This window comes from Anomalospiza imberbis, unplaced genomic scaffold (genome assembly GCF_031753505.1).
Source record: "Anomalospiza imberbis isolate Cuckoo-Finch-1a 21T00152 unplaced genomic scaffold, ASM3175350v1 scaffold_48, whole genome shotgun sequence".
NCBI lineage: Eukaryota > Metazoa > Chordata > Aves > Passeriformes > Viduidae > Anomalospiza > Anomalospiza imberbis.
The window spans coordinates 630,450-651,219 of NW_027100088.1; the positions used below are offsets into that span (position 1 = coordinate 630,450).

General features: G+C 40.6%; 1 protein-coding gene, 1 long non-coding RNA gene and 1 pseudogene across 2 annotated transcripts; all 3 read left to right on the top strand.

Moving 5' to 3' along the window:
• LOC137466938 (zinc finger protein 850-like) overlaps positions 1-20,770 on the top strand; it is a 466,234-nt pseudogene that overhangs the window by 436,473 nt on the left and 8,991 nt on the right.
• LOC137466959 (butyrophilin subfamily 1 member A1-like) lies at positions 886-20,400 on the top strand. The gene is given in 11 exon segments (XM_068178553.1): positions 886-1,140; positions 1,142-1,295; positions 3,472-3,756; positions 6,477-6,575; positions 11,450-11,476; positions 12,774-12,800; positions 15,948-15,974; positions 18,188-18,208; positions 18,535-18,561; positions 19,427-19,902; positions 20,035-20,400. Coding segments are annotated over 11 exon segments (1,764 nt in total).
• LOC137466953 (uncharacterized) lies at positions 17,710-18,021 on the top strand. The gene is made up of 2 exons (XR_010995349.1): positions 17,710-17,794; positions 17,940-18,021. It is a non-coding gene; the product is annotated as an uncharacterized lncRNA (long non-coding RNA).

Sequence of the window (20,770 nt, forward strand, 5' to 3'; positions counted from 1 at the left end):
CAGGATTCTTGGGATTATTGGGGTTGTCAGGATTGTCGGGACAGTAGGGACTGTCAGGATTGTCGGGATTGTTGGGACTATTGGGGTTGTTGGGATTGTTGGGATTGTTGGGACTGTCAGGATTGTCAGGATTCTTGGGATTCTTGGGATTGTCAGGACTGTCAGGATTGTTTGGATTCTTGGGACTGTCGGGACTGTCGGAATTGTTTGGATTCTTGGGATTGTTGGGATTCTTGGGACTGTCGGGACTGTTGTGATTGTTGGGATTCTTGGGATTCTTGGGACTGTCAGGATTGTCAGGATTGCTGGGATTCTTGGGACTGTCGGGGACTGTCAGGATTGTCAGGATTGATGGGATTGTCAGGATTGTCAGGATTGATGGGATTGTCAGGATTGTCGGGATTGTCCTGTGCGGGGCCAGGGGTTGGACTCTGATCCTCTTCCAGCTCAGGGAATTCCATGATTTTATCACCCACATCCCCATCCCGTGCTGGGAGAACCTCTGGGAACGGGGATATCCAAGGAACACCTCGTGTATCCTTGGGGATCCGGGTGCTCCCACATCTCCCAGTGCCGTAGGGATGAATTCCAGGCCCTGGGACATTCCAAACCTTCCTGGGAACCGCTGTGGGGGTGGGCGATTCCCACCTGGAATTTTCTGGAGGTAAATCCCGGGTTTGAGAATTCTATTTCGGATGGAATATGCCGTTTCCATCCATTTTTTCAGGGTTTCCCAATGTTTTAATGGCCAAGAAATTTGAGTTGTTGTTCAAAACACCAAAGGATAAATCCATGAGAACAACATCCCCATTTTTTTTTTTGTTTTTCTCTGGATCCCTCTCCTGTTGAGGATGGAATCAATCCCAATGAAAATCCATGGGAAACATGATGAGGAAAAACAGAACTAACCAGAACCAGAACCAAATCCCATTTTACCCTAAAACAGGCGGATTCCTCAGCGCTCCCAAAATTCCCATCCTTGGAATCATCGGGGACAGGGTGGTCCTGCCCTGCCAGGTGGGATCCAGGCCCATTCCTGAGGATTTCTCCATCCGTTGGACATTCCATGGCCAATCCCAGCGGATCCCCGTGTACAGCTACGACGGGAAGGGCTGGGGGGAGGAGCCGGATGAGCGGTACCCGGGGCCGGGCAGAGCTTTTCCACGGGGAGTTCCGAGCCGGGAACGTGTCCCTGCTCCTGAGGGACGTCCGGAGCTCCGACCAGGGCTCCTACGGCTGCCAGGTCTCGTTCCAGGATGAATCCCGGGAAGTGTTGGTGGAGCTGGAAGTGGCAGGTTGGTGCTGTTCCCTCTTTTTCCTTCACCGCGCAGAATTGGGCAAGTATTTGAAATATTGCTAGGCATGTTATTTTTTTTTTGCATTTTATAATTATTAAATAAAAAAAATTAATATTTTTAATATTTATGTTTAATTCTTTTACATTTAACAGTTTATATTTTTGTATCTTTAGTACATATTTTTATATTTTATATATTGTTTTTATATTTTACTTCTTATATGTTGTAAAATATCACATGTAAAACATCTTATATGTTGTACAATAGAAATATTACATTATATAAGCATATAAATACATATAAATGTGTATATATACATATACACAATAAAATATATAAATTTTTCATATATTACATTATGTATAATACTATATTATATAAATTATATTCAATTAAATAAAGTAATAATTTTAATATGGTCTATAGCCATGTAATTATATATTATTATTTATTTTTTATTATTATATAAATTATATAAAATATAATTTATCAAATTAAATATTATATTAAATATATTAACATATATTATTAAATTATATATATTACATCTTATTGTTATATTATATTATATTATATTATATTATATTATATTAATTTATAAATTATTATTTATACATATATTAAAATATATGCTATTATATATAAAAATGAATATAAATATTACATTATTTTATATTTATACTTATATTAGTATTTATCTGGGTTTATACTTCTATATAACATAGTTTATATTTTTATCTTTCATGGTTTTACATTCTATATATTTTATATATTTGTTTCTTCAACTTTTATATTTCATACATTCCATAAAATCCTGTCAAATTCCACTCCCAAATCCATCCCAGAACTGCCCCTACCCCTCCATCCGTTTCCAGATCCTCCACTAAATCCCTCATTCCCAAGGACATCCCTGGATCTATCAACCACTGAGAACCTCCAGAACCCATGGATCAAATCCTGGAAAGTCCTCCAAGACTTTCCATCTCCTGGGCAAAAAACTGACTTCCAGAAAACCCAAATTTAATGGGAATGAAATGGAAAATTCCTGGTTTTCCACTGCTGTTGGAGAAGCTCCATCCATGATGCTGTGGCAGCAACTCCTCAATCAATAGAATTGTTGGTTTCCAGAAAACCCAGATTTAATGGGATTGAAATAGAAATTCCTGTTTCTCCACAGCCGTCGGAGAAGCTCCATCCTTGATCCTGCCCTGACAACTCCTCAATGAATGAAATTGTTGACTCCCAAATAACCCAAATCCAATGGGACTGAAGTGGGAAATTCCTCTGTTTTCCCACAGAGATTCCATCCGTGATCCCATAGTGGCAACTCCTCAATGCATGGGATCGTTGACTCCCAGAAAGCCCAAATTTAATGGGATTGAAGTGGGAAATTCCTTTTTCTCCACAGCCATCGCAGAAGCTCCATCCTTGATGGACTGCCAAAAACCCAAATTTAATGGGATTGAAATGAAAAATTCCTCTGTTTTCCCACAGAGGTTCCATCTGTGATCCTGTGGTGACAACTCCTCTATGAATGGAATCTTTGATTTCCAAAAGCCCCAAATTTAATGGGATTGAAGTGAAAATTCCTGGTTTTCCACTGGCATTGGAGAAGCTCCATCCTTGATCCTGTGGTGGCAACTCCTCAATGCACGGGATCCTTGATTCCCAGAAAACCCAAATTTAATGGGATTGAAACGAAAAATTCCTCTGTTTTCCCACTGAGATTCCATCCTTGATCCCATAGTGGCAACTCCTCAATGCACGGGATCGTTGACTCCCAGAAAACCCAAACTCAGTCAGATTGAAATGGAAATTCCTGTTTCTCCACAGCCGTCGGAGAAGCTCCATCCTTGATCCTGCCCTGACAACTCCTCAATGAATGAAATTGTTGACTCCCAAATAACCCAAATCCAATGGGACTGAAGTGGGAAATTCCTCTGTTTTCCCACAGAGATTCCATCCGTGATCCCATAGTGGCAACTCCTCAATGCATGGGATCGTTGACTCCCAGAAAACCCAAATTTAATGGGATTGAAATGAAGAACTCCTGTTTTCCCACAGGGATTCCATCTGTGATCCCACGGTGGCAACTCCTCAATGCACGGGATCGTTGACTCCCAGAAAACCCAAACTCAGTTGGATTGAAATGGAAATTCCTGTTTCTCCACAGCTGTCGGAGAAGCTCCATCCGTGATCCTGCGGGGCCCCGAGAAGCAGGACCTGGGCCTCTCCTGCCGCGCCTCCGGCTGGTTCCCGCAGCCGGAGCTGCTCTGGCTGGACGGCCATGGCAACGTCCGGCGGGAGCCGACGGCCACCACGGCCACCGTGAGCGCCGGGGGCCTCTTCAGCGTCGAGGGATCCGTGTGGATCCAGCCGGGAGCCGACCTGGAGATCTCCTGCCGCGTCCTCAACCACCGGCTCAACGCCTCCCGTGCGTCCCGGATCCGCATCCACGGTGGGAAACGATTCCCGGGAAAATTCCCGCTGGAGCTGCTCCGCTCCTGCTTTGGTTTGATTTCTTTAGGAATTAGTTGAGTTCAAAGGGTTGGAAGTCTTTGATTTTATTGATTACCATTTATTGGGTTTTAAATTTAATTTGAAATATGTAATTTAATTTAATTTAAATTAAATTTATTTTTAAAATTATTTTTATTTTATTTTATTTTATTTTATTTTTTGAAAATAATTTTTAATGAAGTTTAAATTTAATTTAATTTAATTTTTGCAATCAATTTTTAATTTAAATGAAATTAAAATTTAAATTACTTTAATTTAATTGGACTTAGTTTAATTTACCATTTCTTGTCTTTTATTCTATTTTAGTTTTGGTAATTAACAGCTCTTGACAAGGTCTTCTATTGATTATCATTAATTGACTTGAATTAAAATAAATTAAACTAAACTTAGTTTTGTTTAATTTTAAAAAATTATCAAATTAAACTCAATTTATTAATAAAACAAATTTATTAAATTAATTAATTTTATTTTTAAAATTTATTTCATTTATTTAATAAATAAATTTATTAATTAAATTACATTAAATTTAGTTTCATTCAATTTAATTTATATTTTATTTTATTCTATTTGATTTCTGCTTATTAGCAGCTCTTACCAAGGTCTTTTATTGGTTATCATTTATTGATTTTTAAATTAAATTAAATTTAATTTAATTTAATTTAAAATTTATTTTAATTTAGTCTATTTTGGTTTGTTAATTAACAGCTCTTGTCAAAGTCTTTTATTGATTTTTAAATTAAATTAAATTTACTTTAATTTAATATTTATTTTATTCTATTTTGGTTTTTCTTGTTAGCAGCTCTTGTCAAAGTCTTTAATTTCATTTATTCTCATTTAATGATTGATTGATTGCTTTCATTTGATTTTTGCTAATTAGCAACTCATCAGAGTCTTTAATTTTATTGATTATCATTGATTGATGGATTGAATTTGATTTTTGCCCACTGGCAGCTCCAGTTGGATGCACAGGGTTGGAAATCTTTAATTTCATTGATTATTATTTATTGATTGGTTGATTTTATTCTATTTTATCTTTGCAAATCAGCGTCTCTTGTTGAACTCTTAAATTTGATTTAATTGTAATTTAACTTTTCATATTTTCATTTTATTTTCCAGATTTATTTTTATTATCACTTTTTAATTTTTTGTCTACTTCTACCTTCATCTTTTATTTTTAAATTTTATTTATTAGCAGAATTTATTGATTGATTTAATTAGAAGTAAAGTAGAACTTCCCCGCCTGTGTTTTGTCTCCTAATTGCCACTGCCTTTGTGATTTAATCATTAATAGAATACTTTATAATTAATCAACATTAATAGAATGCTTAATATTTATAAAATATCTAATCATCAATGGAATAGCCAATCCCTTATTCGTTCATGGAATATTTAATATTTAAATCAATATTTCAGCCTTAATCAAATACTTTATAATTAAATTATTATTAGAATATGTAATAATTATTGGGATTTTAGAACTTTAATTAATTATGAAAATATTTAATAATTAAATTTATGTTGATAATAAATGCAATTAATTCAATATATATACAATTAATCTTTAATAAAATATTTAATCATTAATCAAATATTAAATCCCTAATGGAATATTTATTGCATAATTCATTAAGAGAATATATAAAAACTAATGGAAAATTGAATCCTTCAATAATTAGTAAAGTATTGAATCCTTAATGGAACACTTAATCCTTAAATCATAATGGTATATTTAAAATATGATGGAAAATTAAATCCTTAAATACTTATTAAACATTCAATAGTTATTTTAATATTTAGGCCTTAAATCATTAATAAACTATTCGTAATTAGTACATTACCTTATAATTAAATCATTAATTGTATATTTAATTATTAATGGCAAATAATTAAATTTGCCTTAAATAGTTAATGAAATAATGAATTATTATTTAATACGGAGGCCTTAAACAATAGGCCTAAAATCATTAATAGACAATTTCGTAATTAATAGAGTATTTTATAATTAAATAATTAATTTTATATGTAGTAATTAATGGCAAATAATAGCCATAAATAATTAATGAAATAAGGAATAATTATTTTAATACTGAGGCCTTAAATCATTAATAGACTGTTTAATAATTAATAGAGTATTTTATAATTAATTCATTAATTGTATATGTAATAATTAATGGCAAATAATAGCCTTAAATAAATAATAAAATAATTATTAAATATTTGAACATTTATGCCTTAAATAGTAGGCCTGAAATAATTAGTAGATTATTTTAAATTGAGTATTTTACAATTAAATCATTACTTTTATAATTAAAAATTAATGGTAAATTATCGCCTTAAATAATTAATAAAATAATGAATAATAATTTGAATAATTAGGCCTAAAATAATAGAGTTTTAAATTAAATGTATGCCTTAAATTAATTGAATATTTAGTAATTATTATAATATTCAATCTTTACAGATTAATAGAATTAATTTTATTCATTAATTATTACCTAATTAATAAATTATTAAATTATTAAAATGTTTTTATTGTATTTTTATTGCATTTTTATTTTTATTTTTATTTTTTGTTTTGGTTTTGGTTTTGGTTTTGGCTTAATTAATTATTAATTAATTATTAATTAATTAATTATTAATTTTATTTTGTTTTCCCAGAGGCTCTCCTCCCGTCCACCTCGCGGTGGCTGCAGATTTTCCTGGCGGTTTTGTTCCTGAACTTGGCGCTGATTTCCCTCATTTTCTGTGTGCTCCAGAGTGAGTTCGGTCCCCAAAATCCCAAAATCCGCCGGAATCAGGGAAAAATCCCAAATCCGCCAGGATCTCAGGAAATCCCAAATCAGCCGGAATCCGGGAAAATCCCAAATCCCGCCAGAATACAGGAAAAAAATCCCAAATCCCACCTGAATCGAGGAAATCCCAAATCCCGCCAGGATCCGGGGAAAATCTTAAATGTGCCGGAATCTAGGAAATCCCTCCAGGATCCGGAGAAATCCCAAATCCGCCGGGATCCGGGCAAATCCCAAATCTGCCGGAATCCAGGGAAATGCTAAATCCCACTGGAATCACGGAAAATCTGAAATCCCACCGGAATCCAGAGAAATCCCAAATCCTGTCAGAATCCGGGAAAAATCCCAAATCCCTCCAGGATCCAGGCAAATCCCAAATCTGCTGGAATGGGGGAGATCCAAAATCCGCCAGAATCTGAGAATATTCCTAACCCACCAGAATCCGGAGAAATCCCAAATCTGTTGGAATCCAGGAAAAAATCCCAAATCTGCCAGAATCTGGGAAAATTCCAAATCTGCCAGAATCCGGGGAAATCCCAAAGCCCACTGGAGTCAGGGAAAAACCCAAATCTGCCAGAATCCAGGAAAATCCCAAATCCAACGGAATCTGGGAAAATCCCAAATCTTGCTGGAATCTGGGAAAATCCCAAATCTGCCGGAATCCAGGGAAATTCTAAATCCTGCCAGAATCCGGGAAAATCTGAAATCCCAACAGAATCAGGGAAAATCCCAAATCCCACTGGAATCAGGGGAAATCCCCAGCCCCACCAGGATCTGAGAAAATCCCAATCCAATAAAATCTAGGGAAATCCCAAATCCTGCCCGAACCCAGGAGAAAATCCCAAATCCACTGGGATCTGGGGAAATCCCAAATCCCACCAGAACCTGGGAAATCGTAAATCCACCAGAATCTGGGAAAATCCCAAAGCCCACTGGAATCCAGGAAGAATCTCAAATCCACTGGAATTGGGGGAGATCCAAAATCTGCCGGAATCCGGGAAAATCCCAAATCCCGCTGGAATGGAGGAAATCCCAAATCCGCCAGAATCTGAGTAAATCCCAAATCTGACGGAATTAAGGAAATCCCAAACCCCATTGGAATCCTGGAAAGTCCCAAATCCTGCCTGAATCCAGGGGAAAAATCCCAAATCCTGCCAGAATCTGGGAAAATCCCAAATCCACCGGGATTTGGGGAAATCCCAAATCTGCCAGAATCTGTGAAATCACGAATCCGTTGGAATCCGGGAAAATCCCAAAGCCCACTGGAACTGGGGAAATCCCAAATCCCTCCAGAATCCAGGAAAAAATCCCAAATCCTCTGGTATCCAGAGAAATCCCAAATCCCGCTGGAATCTGGGAAAAATCCCAAATCAAATGGAATCCAGGGAAATCCTAAATCCACCGGAATCTGGGAAAATTCCAAATCTGCCAGAATCCAGGGAAAATCCCAAAGGCCACTGGAATCAGGAAAATCCCAAATCCTGCCCAAATCCAGGAGAAAAATCCCAAATCCACTGGGATCTGGGGAAATCCCAAATCCCGCCAGAATCTGGGAAATCGTAAATCCACCAGAATCCAGGAAAATCTCAAAGCCCACTGGAATCTGGGAAAATTCCAAATCCAGCGGAATCGGGGAAATCCCAAATCCACCAGAATCGGGGAATCCCAAATCCCTCTGGAATCCAGGAGAAAATCCCAAATCTTCTGGTATCCAGAGAAATCCCAGATTCTGCTGCAATCCGGGAAAAATCCCAAATCCTGCCTGAATCCAGGGAAATCCTAAATTCACCAGAATCTGGGAAAATCCCAAATCCCGCCAGATCCAGGAGAAAATCCCAAATCCAGCGGGATCGGGGAAATCACAAATCCCGCCGATCCAGGAGAAAATCCCAAATCCAGCGGGATCGGGGAAATCCCAAATCCCGCTGGATCAAGGGGAAAATTCCAAATCTAGCAGGATCGGGGAAATCCCAAATCCCGCTGGATCGAGGGGAAAATCCCAAATCCAGCGGGATCGGGGAAATCCCAAATCCCGACGGATCCCGGAGAAAATCCCAAATCCAGCGGGATCGGGGAAATCCCAAATCCCGCTGGATCGAGGGGAAAATCCTAAATCCTGCGGGATCAGGGAAATCCCAAATCCAGCGGGATCGAGGGGAAAATCCCAAATCCACCAAGATCGGGGAAATCCCAAATCCCGCCGAATCCGGGAGAAAATCCCAAATCCAGCGGGATCGTGGAAATCCCAAATCCCGCTGGATCGAGGGGAAAATCCCAAATCTAGCAGGATCGGGGAAAATCCCAAATCCCGCTGGATCGAGGGGAAAATCCCAAATCCAGCGGGATCGGGGAAATCCCAAATCCCGCTGGATCGAGGGGAAATCCCAAATCCAGCGGGATCGTGGTAATCCCAAATCCCTCCGGAATCCAGGAGAAAATCCCAAATCCAGCGGGATCGGGGAAATCCCAAATCCCACCGGATCAGGGAGAAAATCCCAAATCCAGCGGGATCGGGGAAATCCCAAATCCCGCCGGATCCGGGAGAAATTCCCAAATCCAGCGGGATCGGGGAAATCCCAAATCCCGCTGGATCGAGGGGAAAATCCCAAATCCAGCAGGATCGGGGAAATCCCAAATCCCGCTGGATCGAGGGGAAAATCCCAAATCCAGCGGGATCGGGGAAATCCCAAATCCCGCTGGATCGAGGGGAAAATCCCAAATCCTGTGGGATCGGGGAAATCCCAAATCCCGCCGGATCGAGGGGAAAATCCCAAATCCAGCGGGATCGGGGAAATCCCAAATCCCGCCGGATCCGGGAGAAATTCCCAAATCCTGCTGGATCCGGAGAAATTCCCAAATCCAGCAGGAAAGGGGAAATCCCAAATCCTGCGGGATCGGGGAAATCCCAAATCCCGCCGGATCCGGGAGAAAATCCCAAATCCAGCGGGATCGGGGAAATCCCAAATCCCGCCGGATCCGGGAGAAAATCCCAAATCCTGCGGGATCGGGGAAATCCTAAGTCCTGCTGGATCCAGGAGAAATTCCCAAATCCAGCAGGATCGGGGAAATCCCAAATCCCGCCGGATCCGGGAAAAAATCCCATATCCTGCGGGATCGGGGAAATCCCAAATCCCGCCGAATCCGGGAGAAAATCCCAAATCCTGCTGGATCCGGAGAAATTCCCAAATCCAGCAGGAAAGGGGAAATCCCAAATCCTGCCGGATCGAGGGGAAAATCCCAAATCCAGCGGGATCGGGGAAATCCCAAATCCCGCCGGATCCAGGAGAAAATCACAAATCCTGCTGGATCCGGGAGAAAATCCCAAATCCAGCGGGATCGGGGAAATGCCAAATCCTGCCGGATCCGGGAGAAAATCCCAAATCCAGCGGGATCGGGGAAATCCCAAATCCCGCCGGATCCGGGAGAAAATCCCAAATCCAGCGGGATCGGGGAAATCCCAAATCCCGCTGGATCGAGGGGAAAATCCCAAATCCAGCGGGATCGGGGAAATCCCAAATCCTGCTGAATCCAGGAGAAATTCCCAAATCCAGCGGGATCGGGGAAATCCCAAATCCAGCGGGATCGGGGAAATCCCAAATCCCGCCGGATCGAGGGGAAAATCCCAAATCCAGCGGGATCGGGGAAATCCCAAATCCCACCGGATCCGGGAGAAATTCCCAAATCCTGCGGGATCGGGGAAATCCCAAATCCCGCCGGATCCGGGAGAAAATCCCAAATCCAGCGGGATCGGGGAAATCCCAAATCCCGCTGGATCGAGGGGAAAATCCCAAATCTAGCAGGATCGGGGAAAATCCCAAATCCCGCTGGATCGAGGGGAAAATCCCAAATCCAGCGGGATCGGGGAAATCCCAAATCCCGCTGGATCGAGGGGAAATCCCAAATCCAGCGGGATCGTGGTAATCCCAAATCCCTCCGGAATCCAGGAGAAAATCCCAAATCCAGTGGGATCGTGGAAATCCCAAATCCTGCCGGATCCAGGAGAAAATCCCAAATCCAGCGGGATCGGGGAAATGCCAAATCCTGCCAGATCCCGGAGAAAATCTCAAATCCAGCGGGATCGGGAAAATCCCAAATCCCACTGGATCCCGGAGAAAATCCCAAATCCAGCGGGATCGGGGAAATCCCAAATCCCGCCGGATCCAGGAGAAAATCCCAAGTCCTGCTGGATCCAGGAGAAATTCCCAAATCCAGCAGGATCGAGGAAATCCCAAATCCAGCGGGATCGGGGAAATCCAAATCCTGACGGATCGAGGTGAAAATCCCAAATCCAGCGGGATCGGGGAAATCCCAAATCCCGCCGGATCCCGGAGAAAATCCCAAATCCAGCGGGATCGGGGAAATCCCAAATCCCGCCGGATCCAGGAGAAAATCCCAAATCCTGCTGGATCCGGGAGAAAATCCCAAATCCAGCGGGATCGGGGAAATCCCAAATCCCACCGGATCCAGGAGAAAATCCCAAATCCAGCGGGATCGGGGAAATCCCAAATCCCGCCGGATCCGGGAGAAAATCCCAAATCCAGCGGGATCGGGGAAATCCCAAATCCCACCGGATCAGGGAGAAAATCCCAAATCCAGCGGGATCGGGGAAATCCCAAATCCAGCGGGATCGGGGAAATCCCAAATCCCGCTGGATCCGGGAGAAAATCCCAAATCCAGCGGGATCGGGGAAATCCCAAATCCCGCCGGATCCGGGGCCAACCGGCTCGTTCCCATTAACGACCAAGTCCGGGAGAAGGCGCCAAATTTCCCATCAAAACCAGGGAAAAAATGGAATTTTAATTTTCTTTTTTAAATTTTCTTTTTTTCTTTTTTTTTCCCCAGGGAGCCACAAGAGAACTGTGAGGGCAGGTGAGGGAATTAATTAGCAATTAATTAAGAATGGAATTATTAATTATAGGAATAATGTAATTAATTAATGATCGCTAATGGTGCTATTGCTAGGGATTTTTATACTTTAAATTTTTTACTTTTATTTGTTACAATTAAGTGTTATAAAATATAATATTATTATTTATTTATTAATTAGAATTATTATTAAATATTATACACTATTTATTACCATTGAATATTGTAAAAATCATATTTTCATAATATTTAATTTTAAAATAAGCGAATAAAAATACAATAAGCTAATAAACAAATAATATTCAATAAAATATTTAATTTCATTAACTAGCTTAATAATATTTAATAAAATACAATTTAATAAACAGTCGAATATTTCTTGCTTTTATTTATTACCATTTAATATTATAATAATTAATTATAATAAATATAATTAATAAATAATGAAAGTAAAAAGAAAATTTAAAGTAAAAGAAAACGTAAATAAACAAATAATTTATTGTAATAAATTATTTATTATAATTTACTACATTCTTTATTCTCATTTTTACTTTAATTTTGTTTATTTAATTTTTTAATATAATTATAGCAGTGTAAAATCAAAATTATGAATTACTGGATTTCAAAAGATGAAACATTAAATATAAAACATTGAATGTATTAATAAAATTATTAACTAAAAAAGACCAATACAGGATTTAATTCAATATTTCTAAAATAGATATAGAAAAAATACAACAAAGTCTCGAAATTAATCAGTATAAAATAAGAGAGACAAGGTTTTATTAAATATTACTAAAATATAAATATACAGAGATCGAAATACTGTAAAATCCTGAAAAAATTCAATATATAAACGTCCAAATTGATTCGACCTAAACACTTAATTAAAGGTCATTAATTAAAGCCATGAAATCTATTAATATTTAATAGTTAATGAGACATAGATTGAATACATAATTTAAGAAATTAATATTAAATATTAAAGAGTAGATATTAATATTAGATTAAAATAGTAGATTTAAATATTAGATACATATAAATAGAATTCTAAATATAAATATTAAATATATAATACATGTATAAATATTATTATTAATAAAATATAAATATGTTATAACTATTAAATATAAAACAACTATAATTATATCTATAAATATAATTATAATAATTATTATAAATATAAATATAATTAACATATAAATAACATATAAATATAAATATAAATATAAATGATTATAAAATATTCATTTAGAAATCGTACACAATTAAATAATTTTAAATTTTCTTGATTTTCCAGGAAAGGCAAAGCTGGAAATGGAGGAAGGTAAAAATCCCCTGTGTTTGAAATTAAATTAAAGTAATTAAATTAATTAAATTAATCCTAAAATTTCCTCATTTTTCTTACATTTCTATTTTTGATCGAGCTGCCAATTTCTTTAATTTGATTTAATTTCATTTTTAAATTTTTTAATCAATTGAAAACCTACCATTTAAAGATATCCTAATTGAAAAAAAAAATTAATTGAAAAAATTTTTGCATTTAACATTTGAAATTAATTTTTTAATTAACAAGATTAATTTCAGTTCTAATTTCTGTTTCCTTCCCACTGAAAATGGGTAAAATCTGCGTTCGGTTTCTGTGTGGAAATGGCTTTTGCTCAAGTTTAAATGTAAAAAAAAATTTAAATTAAAAATTATTAATAAACATATGAATTATTGAATATATGAACTATTAAATATATGCATTATAAAATATTTAATAATACATCTATTATGAAATATATTGATTATTAAATAAATTGATTTTTAAATAAATATCTTGATTCTTAAATAATTACATAATTCCATAAAAAATCAAATTATCAAATTAATTATTTCTTCATTTAAAATTCCATCTCATCTATTTAATGAAATTCATTCCGGGCGGTTCCGTGCGCTGAATTCTCCATTCCCAGGAAAAAAACTGAATTTTTAATTCCTGGTAACAAAAATTGAATTTTCTATTCCCAATAACAAAAACTGAATTTTTAATTCCTGGTAACAAAAACTGAATTCTCCATTCCCAGGAAAAAAAAACTGAATTTTTAATTCCTGGTAACAAAAATTGAATTTTCTATTCCCAATAACAAAACCTGAATTTTTAATTCCTGGTAACAAAAACTGAATTGTCCATTCCCAATACCAAAAATTGAATTTTCCATTCCCAATACCAAAAACTGAATTTTCCATTTCCAGGAACAAAACCAGAATTTTTAATTCCTGGTAAGAAAAATTTAATTTTTGATTCCCAAAAAAAAAAAATTTGAATTTTCTATTCCTAGTAAAAAAACCCTGAATTTTTCATTTCCAGTAAGAAAAATTGAATTTTCCATTTCCAGGAACAAAAATTAAATTTTCGATTCTCAGTAACAAAAACTGAATTTTCGATTCGTAGTAAAAAAACCTGAATTTTTCCATTCCTGGTAACAAAAATGGAATTTTCCATGTCCAGTAAAAAAACACGAATTTTCGATTTCCAGTAACAAAAATGAATTTTGAATTCCCAGGAACAAAAATTGAATTTTTAATTCCTGATAAGAAAAAACTGAATTGTCCATTCCCAATACCAAAAATGGAATTTTCCATTTCCAGGAACAAAAATTGAATTTTCTATTCTCAGAAACAAAACCTGAATTTTTAATTCCTGGTAACAAAAAGTGAATTTTTAATTCCCAAAAACAAAAACTGAATTTTCTATTCCCAGTAAAAAACCTGAATTTTTCATTTCCAGGAACAAAAATTAAATTTTCGATTCTCAATTTTAAAAATTGAGTTTTCCATTCTACAGAAAAAATCCTGAATTTTTAATGCCTGGTAACAAAAATTGAATTTTCGATTCCCAGTAAAAAAACCTGAATTTTCCATTCTCAGAAAAGAAACCTAAATTTTTAATTCCTGATAACAAAAATTGAATTTTTGATTCCCAGGAACAAAAACTGAATTTTTCATTCCCAGTAACAAAAATCGAATTTTCGATTCCCAGTAACAAAACCTGAATTTTTAATTCCTGGTAACAAAAATTGAATTTTCCATTCCCAGGAAAAAACATTGAATTTTCGATTCTCAATAACAAAAATTGAATTCTCCATTCCAGGAAAAAAAAACTGAATTTTCCATTCCCAATAAAAAAACCTGAATTTTCCACTCCCAATAACAAAAATTAAATTTTCCATCCCCAGAAACAAAAACTGAATTTTCCATTCCGGTAACAAAAGCTGAGTTTTTAATTCCCGGTAACAAAACCTGAATTTTCCATTCCCAGGAACAAAAACTGAATTTTCCTTTCCAGTAACAAAAATTGAATTTTCAATTCCCAGGAACAAAAACTAAATTTTCGATTTTCGATTACAAGAATTGAATTTTCAATTCCCAGGAACAAAAACTGAATTTTCCTTTCCAGTAACAAAAATTGAATTTTCAATTCCCAGTAACAAAAATTGAATTTTCCATTCCCAGTAACAAAATTTGAATTTTCCATTCCCAGTAACAAAATTTGAATCTTCCTTTCGGGTAACACAAGCTGGGTCTTCCATTCCCAGTAACAAAATTGAATTTTCCATTCCCAGTAACAAAAATTGAATTTTCCATTCCGGTAACACAAGCTGGGTTTTTGATTCCTGGTAACAAAATTGAATTTTCCATTCCCAGTAACAAAAATTGAATTTTCCATTCCCAGTAACAAAATTTGAATTTTCCATTCCCAGTAACAAAATTTGAATCTTCCTTTCGGGTAACACAAGCTGGGTCTTCCATTCCCAGTAACAAAATTGAATTTTCCATTCCCAGTAACAAAAATTGAATTTTCCATTCTGGTAACACAGGCTGGGTTTTCCATTCCCAGTAACAAAATTGAATTTTCCATTCTGGTAACACAATGGGTTTTCCATTCCCAGTAACAAAATTGAATTTTCCATTCTGGTAACACAATGGGTTTTCCATTCCCAGTAACAAAATTGAATTTTCCATTCGGGTAACACAAGCTGTTTTTTCCATTCCCAGTAACAAAAATTGAATTTTTTTTTTCGGGTAACACAAGCTGGGTTTTCCATTCCCAGTAACAAAAATTGAATTTTCCTTTCGGGTAACACAAGCTGTTTTTTCCATTCCCAGTAACAAAAATTGAATTTTTTTTTTCGGGTAACACAAGCTGGGTTTTCCATTCCCAGTAACAAAATTGAATTTTCCATTCGGGTAACACAAGCTGGGTTTTCCATTCCAGTAACAAAAATTGAATTTTCCTTTCGTGTAACACAAGCTGGGTTTTCCATTCCCGGTAACAAAATTGAATTTTCCTTTCGGGTAACACAAGCTGTTTTTTCCATTCCCGGTAACAAAATTGAATTTTCCTTTCGGGTAACACAAGCTGGGTTTTCGGTGGGCTCGGGGCTCCCGTTGGGGTTTCTGGGCCCAGATTTTGCCGTTTCTCTTCCAGAGAAGCGGAAAATGAAGGCGCTGCTGGGTGAGTCCTGCCCTTTTTTTCCTCTATTTTCCCTTTTTTTCCCCTGTTTTTCTTTTTTTCCCTTTTCCCCTTTCTGCCCCTATTTCTTCTTTGTTCTCCTTTTTCCCTTTTTCCCCTTTTCCCACTTTCTTCCCTTCCCCCCTTTCCCCCATTTTCCCCTTTTCCCTTTTTCCACCTCTTCCTTTTTCCCCTTTTCCCCTTTCTTCTCCTTTTTCCCCTTTTCCCCTTTCCCATTTTCCCCACTCTTCCCCTTTTTCCTTTTTCTTTTTTCCCTTTTCCCACCTCTTCCTTTTTCCCCTTTTCCCCTTTCTTCTCCTTTTTCCCCTTTTCCCCTTTTCCCCTTTCCCATTTTCCCCACTCTTCCCCTTTTTCCTTTTTCTTTTTTCCCTTTTCCCATTCTCCCCCTTTTTTCCCCTTTCCCGTTTTCCCCATTCTTCATCTTTTTCCTTTTTCTTTTTTCCCTTTTTCCCTTCTCCTCCTTTTTCCCCTTTCTTCCCCTTTCCCACTTTTCCCCTTTTCTCCCCTTTCTTCCCCTTTTCCCCCTTTTTTCCCCTTTTCCTCTTTTCCACCTTTTTCCCTTTTTCCCCCTTTTCCCCTTTCTTGCCCTTTTCCCTCTTTCTTCTCCTTTTCCCCTTTTCCCTTTTTACACTTTTTTCCCTTTTCCCTTTTCCCGTGTTCTGTCTTCCCTTTCCCCCCTTTTTCCCCACTTTTTTCCTTTTCCCCCTTTCTTCCCTTTTTGCCCTTTTTCCTTTTTTTCCCTTTGTCCTCCTTTCCCCCATTTTTCCTCTTTTCCCCTTTTCCCCTTGTTTCCCTTTTTTCCCCTTTTTCTCCTTTTTTCCCCCTTTCCCCCTTCTTTCCCTTTCCCCACTTTTTCCCTTTTCCCCTTTCTTCCCTTCCCCCCTTTTCCACCTCTTCCTTTTTCCCCTTTCCCCCTTTCTTCCCCTATTTCCTCTTTCTTCTCCTTTTTCCCTTTTTTCTCCTTTTTTACCCTTTCCCCCTTTTCCCCTGTTTTCCTTTTTCCCCATTCTTCCCCTTTTTCCTTTTTCTTTTTTCCCTTTTCCCCCTTTTTCCCCTTTTTTACCTTTTCCCTTTTTCTGTTTTTCCTCTACTTTTTCTCATTTCCTCCTTTCCCCACTTTACCCCTTTCTTCCCCTATTTCCTTTCTCCTCCTTTTTCCCTTTTTCACCTTTTCCCCCTTTTCTTCCCCTTTCTTCCCGTTTTTCTTTTTTCCTTTATTTCCTTTCCCCTTTCTCCCCTTTTTTCCCTTTTCTGTTTTTCCCCTTTCTTCCCTTTTTTCCTTTATTTCCTTTCCCCCTTTCTCCCCTTTTTTCCCTTTTCTGTTTTTCCCCTTTCTTCCCTTTTTTCCTTTATTTCCTTTCCCCCTTTCTCCCCCTTTTTTTCCTTTTCTGTTTTTCCCCTTTCTTCCCCTTTTCCTCTTTTTCCCTTTCCCCCTTTTTCCCTCTTTCCCTTTTTCCCTCTTTCTTTCCCTTTTCCCAGTTTTCCCTCTATTCCCCCCTTTTTTTCCCTTTCCACCTTTCTTCCCCTTTTTCTCTTTTTTCCCTTTTCCCCCTTTTCTTCCCCCTTTTCCTTTTCCCCTTTTCCCCCCTTTTTTCCCATTTCTCCATTTCCCCCTTTTTTCCCTTTTTCCCTTTTCCCCCTTCCCTTTTGGCAAGACCCTACAAACATCATTAATAACAAATACTAACGAACACAATATTATTAAACATTATTAAACATTATTAAATTAATATCTCTCCCTGTTATTCCTTTGATTCCACATCCGGAATTCCCAGATGGAGAAAAAGCCAAGAAACGAGAAGGTAAATCCCATTTTAAATCCCATTTCCTTAACATTTTTTCCCCTTTTTCTCCCTTTATCCCCCTTTTTCCTGATGCTTTTCCCGCTGATGTTTTCATTTTTTCATGGAATTTTCCCGTCACTCATTCCCCGCTTTTCCCTTCCAGCAAAAATCCAATTCAAGAAACGCTTGGGTAAGAAAATGCAAATTCCATAAATCTGTGTTTCCCTCAAAGCTGGTTAAAAATAGCCCGGGAATTCTGCTTATTTTCCACATTTTCCCTGGAATTTGGGGCTAATTCATCCGGGGAAGGGAATTTCTTGTAATTCCACACTCGGGGGTTCTTCTGATGGGAAAAATGGGGGGGAAACGGGAAAATCCTCCAGAACTGACGGGAATCGCTTTTCCTTTCAGGTCAGCTGACAGCGGAGCTGGGTAAGCGAGGAAAAGCTCGGGAATGCCCAAATTCCCGGGAAAACTCGGGAATAACAAATTCCCTGGAAAACCACAGAACACCCAAATTCCTGAGAGAACTCGGGAATGCCCAAATTCCCTGGAAACCCATGGAATGCCCAGATTCCCGGGGAAAGCTCGGGAATGCCCAAATTCCCATGAAAACCTCGGGAACACCCGAATTCCTGGGAAAACTCGGGAATGCCCAAATTCCCGGGATTTGGGGGGCGTTAAACGGGAATTCTGGGGGGAAGGCTGGACTTCCTCCATAAAAATCGGAATTCCCGGTTTTTTTCTTTTTCTCGCAGATTTCTGGGAAGCGCGGAGCCACGCGGGTGAGCTGGAGCTCTGGGATTTGGGGATTGGGAAATTCGAGGATTGAGGAATTTGGGAAATTCAGGGACTCAGGGATCTGGGGATTGGGAAATTTGGGGATTGGGGGATTGGGGGATTCGGGGATTTGGGGATTCGGGGATTTGGGGATTCGGGGATTCAGGAACTTGGGGATTTGGGGGTTCGGGGATTTGGGGATTCGAGGATTCAGGAATTTGGGAATTCAGGGATTTGGGGGTTCAGGGGTTCAGGATTTTAGGGATTCGGGGATTCAAGGATTCAGGAATGTGGGGGTTCAGGGATTCGGGGGGGTCAGGGATTTGGGAGTTCAGGGATTCAGGGATTTGGAGATTCGGGGATACAGGAATTTGGGGGTTCAGAGATTCAGGGGTTCGGGGATTTGGGAGTTCAGGGATTCTGGGATTTGGAGATTCGGGGATTCAGGAATTTGGGGGTTCAGGGATTCAGGAATTTGGGCATTTGGGGATTCAGGAATTTAGGGGTTCGGGAATTTGGGGGTTCAGAGATTCAGGGGTTCGGGGATTTGGGAGTTCAGGGATTCTGGGATTTGGAGATTCGGGGATTCAGGAATTTGGGGGTTCAAGGATTCGGGGATTTGGGCATTTGGGGATTCAGGAATTTAGGGGTTCGGGAATTTGGGGGTTCAGAGATTCAGGGGTTCGGGGATTTGGGAGTTCAGGGATTCTGGGATTTGGAGATTCGGGGATTCAGGAATTTGGGGGTTCAAGGATTCGGGGATTTGGGGGTTCAGGGATTCAGGGGTTCTGCGCCACCTCAGCTCTCAGTGGCCGCATCCCCTCTCCCGGGAATGTCCCAGTCCCTGACGGGATCCCTCCGTCCCCGCAGCTCCGGTGGCGCTGGATCCCGAGGCGCGGCCGCTGCCCCTCGGGGACGCGCGGGATCCGCTCCCGGTGGCGGCGCTGGTGGCGCGGGCCGCGCTGGGAGCCGGGAAGGGCTACTGGGAGGTGGAGCTGGGCCAGCAGCGGAGCTGGGCGCTGGGCGTGCTGCGGGATCCCCCCGACGCCCGCGATCCCCGGGATCCCCGCGATCTCCGGCATCCCCGGCATCCCCACGATCCCCGGGATCCCCCGCGGCTCTGGGCTCTCTGCGCATCCCGGGGCCGCCTCTTCTCCGTCTGCCGCGCCCTCGGGGAGCATCCCCGGGATCTCTCGGTCCTCGGGGAGCATCCCCGGGATCTCTCGGTGCTCGGAGAGCATCCCCGGGATCTCTCTGTGCTCGGAGAGTATCCCCGGGATCTCTCGGTGCTCGGAGAGCATCCCCGGGATCTCTCGGTGCTCGGGGAGCATCGCCGGGATCTCTCGGTGCCCGGGGAGCGTCCCCGGGATCTCTCTGTGCTCGGAGAGCATCCCCGGGATTTCTCGGTGCCCGGGGAGCGTCCCCGGGAACTCTCGGTGCTCGGGGAGCGTCCCCGGGATCTCTCGGTGCCCGGGGAGCGTCCCCGGGATCTCTCGGTGGCCGGGGAGCGTCCCCGGGATCTCTCGGTGCTCGGGGAGCGTCCCCGGGATCTCTCGGTGCTCGGGGTGCTCCTGGACCGGGAGAAGGCGCGGCTGGAATTCTACGACGCGGAGCGGAGGGAGCCGCTGGCCGGGATCGCCCTGGAGGATCCCGCGGGAACGTTCTTCCCGTTCGTGTCCCGAGGGGAGGAGGGGGCGCTGCGGCTCCGCCCGGTGCCGCTCCCGGTGCCGCTCCCGGCGCCGGTGTCGGTCCCGGTCCCGGAGCCGGTGCCAGAGTCGGTCCCGGTATCAGTGCCGGTCCCGGTGTTGCTCCCGGTGTCGGTGCCAGTGTCGCTCCCGGTGTAGCTCCCGGTCCCGGTGCCGGTGTCAGTCCCGGTGCTGGTGTCAGTCCCGGTCCCAGTGTCCGTACTGGTGCCGGCGCCACTCCCGGTCCCGGTGCCGCTGCTGGGGTCAGTCCCGGTGTCAGTCCCGGGGTCGCTCCCGGTCCCGGTGCCGCTCCCGGGGCTGGTCCCGGTGTCGCTCCCGGTGCCAGACTCGGTCCCGGCGTCAGTCCCGGTGCCTCTCCTGGTCCCGGTGCCGCTCCCGGGGCTGGTCCCGGTGTCGCTCCCGGTGCCAGACTCGGTCCCGGTGTCAGTCCCGGGGTCGCTCCCGGTCCCGGTGTCGCTCCCGGTGCCGGACTCGGTCCCGGTGTCAGTCCCGGGGTCACTCCCGGTCC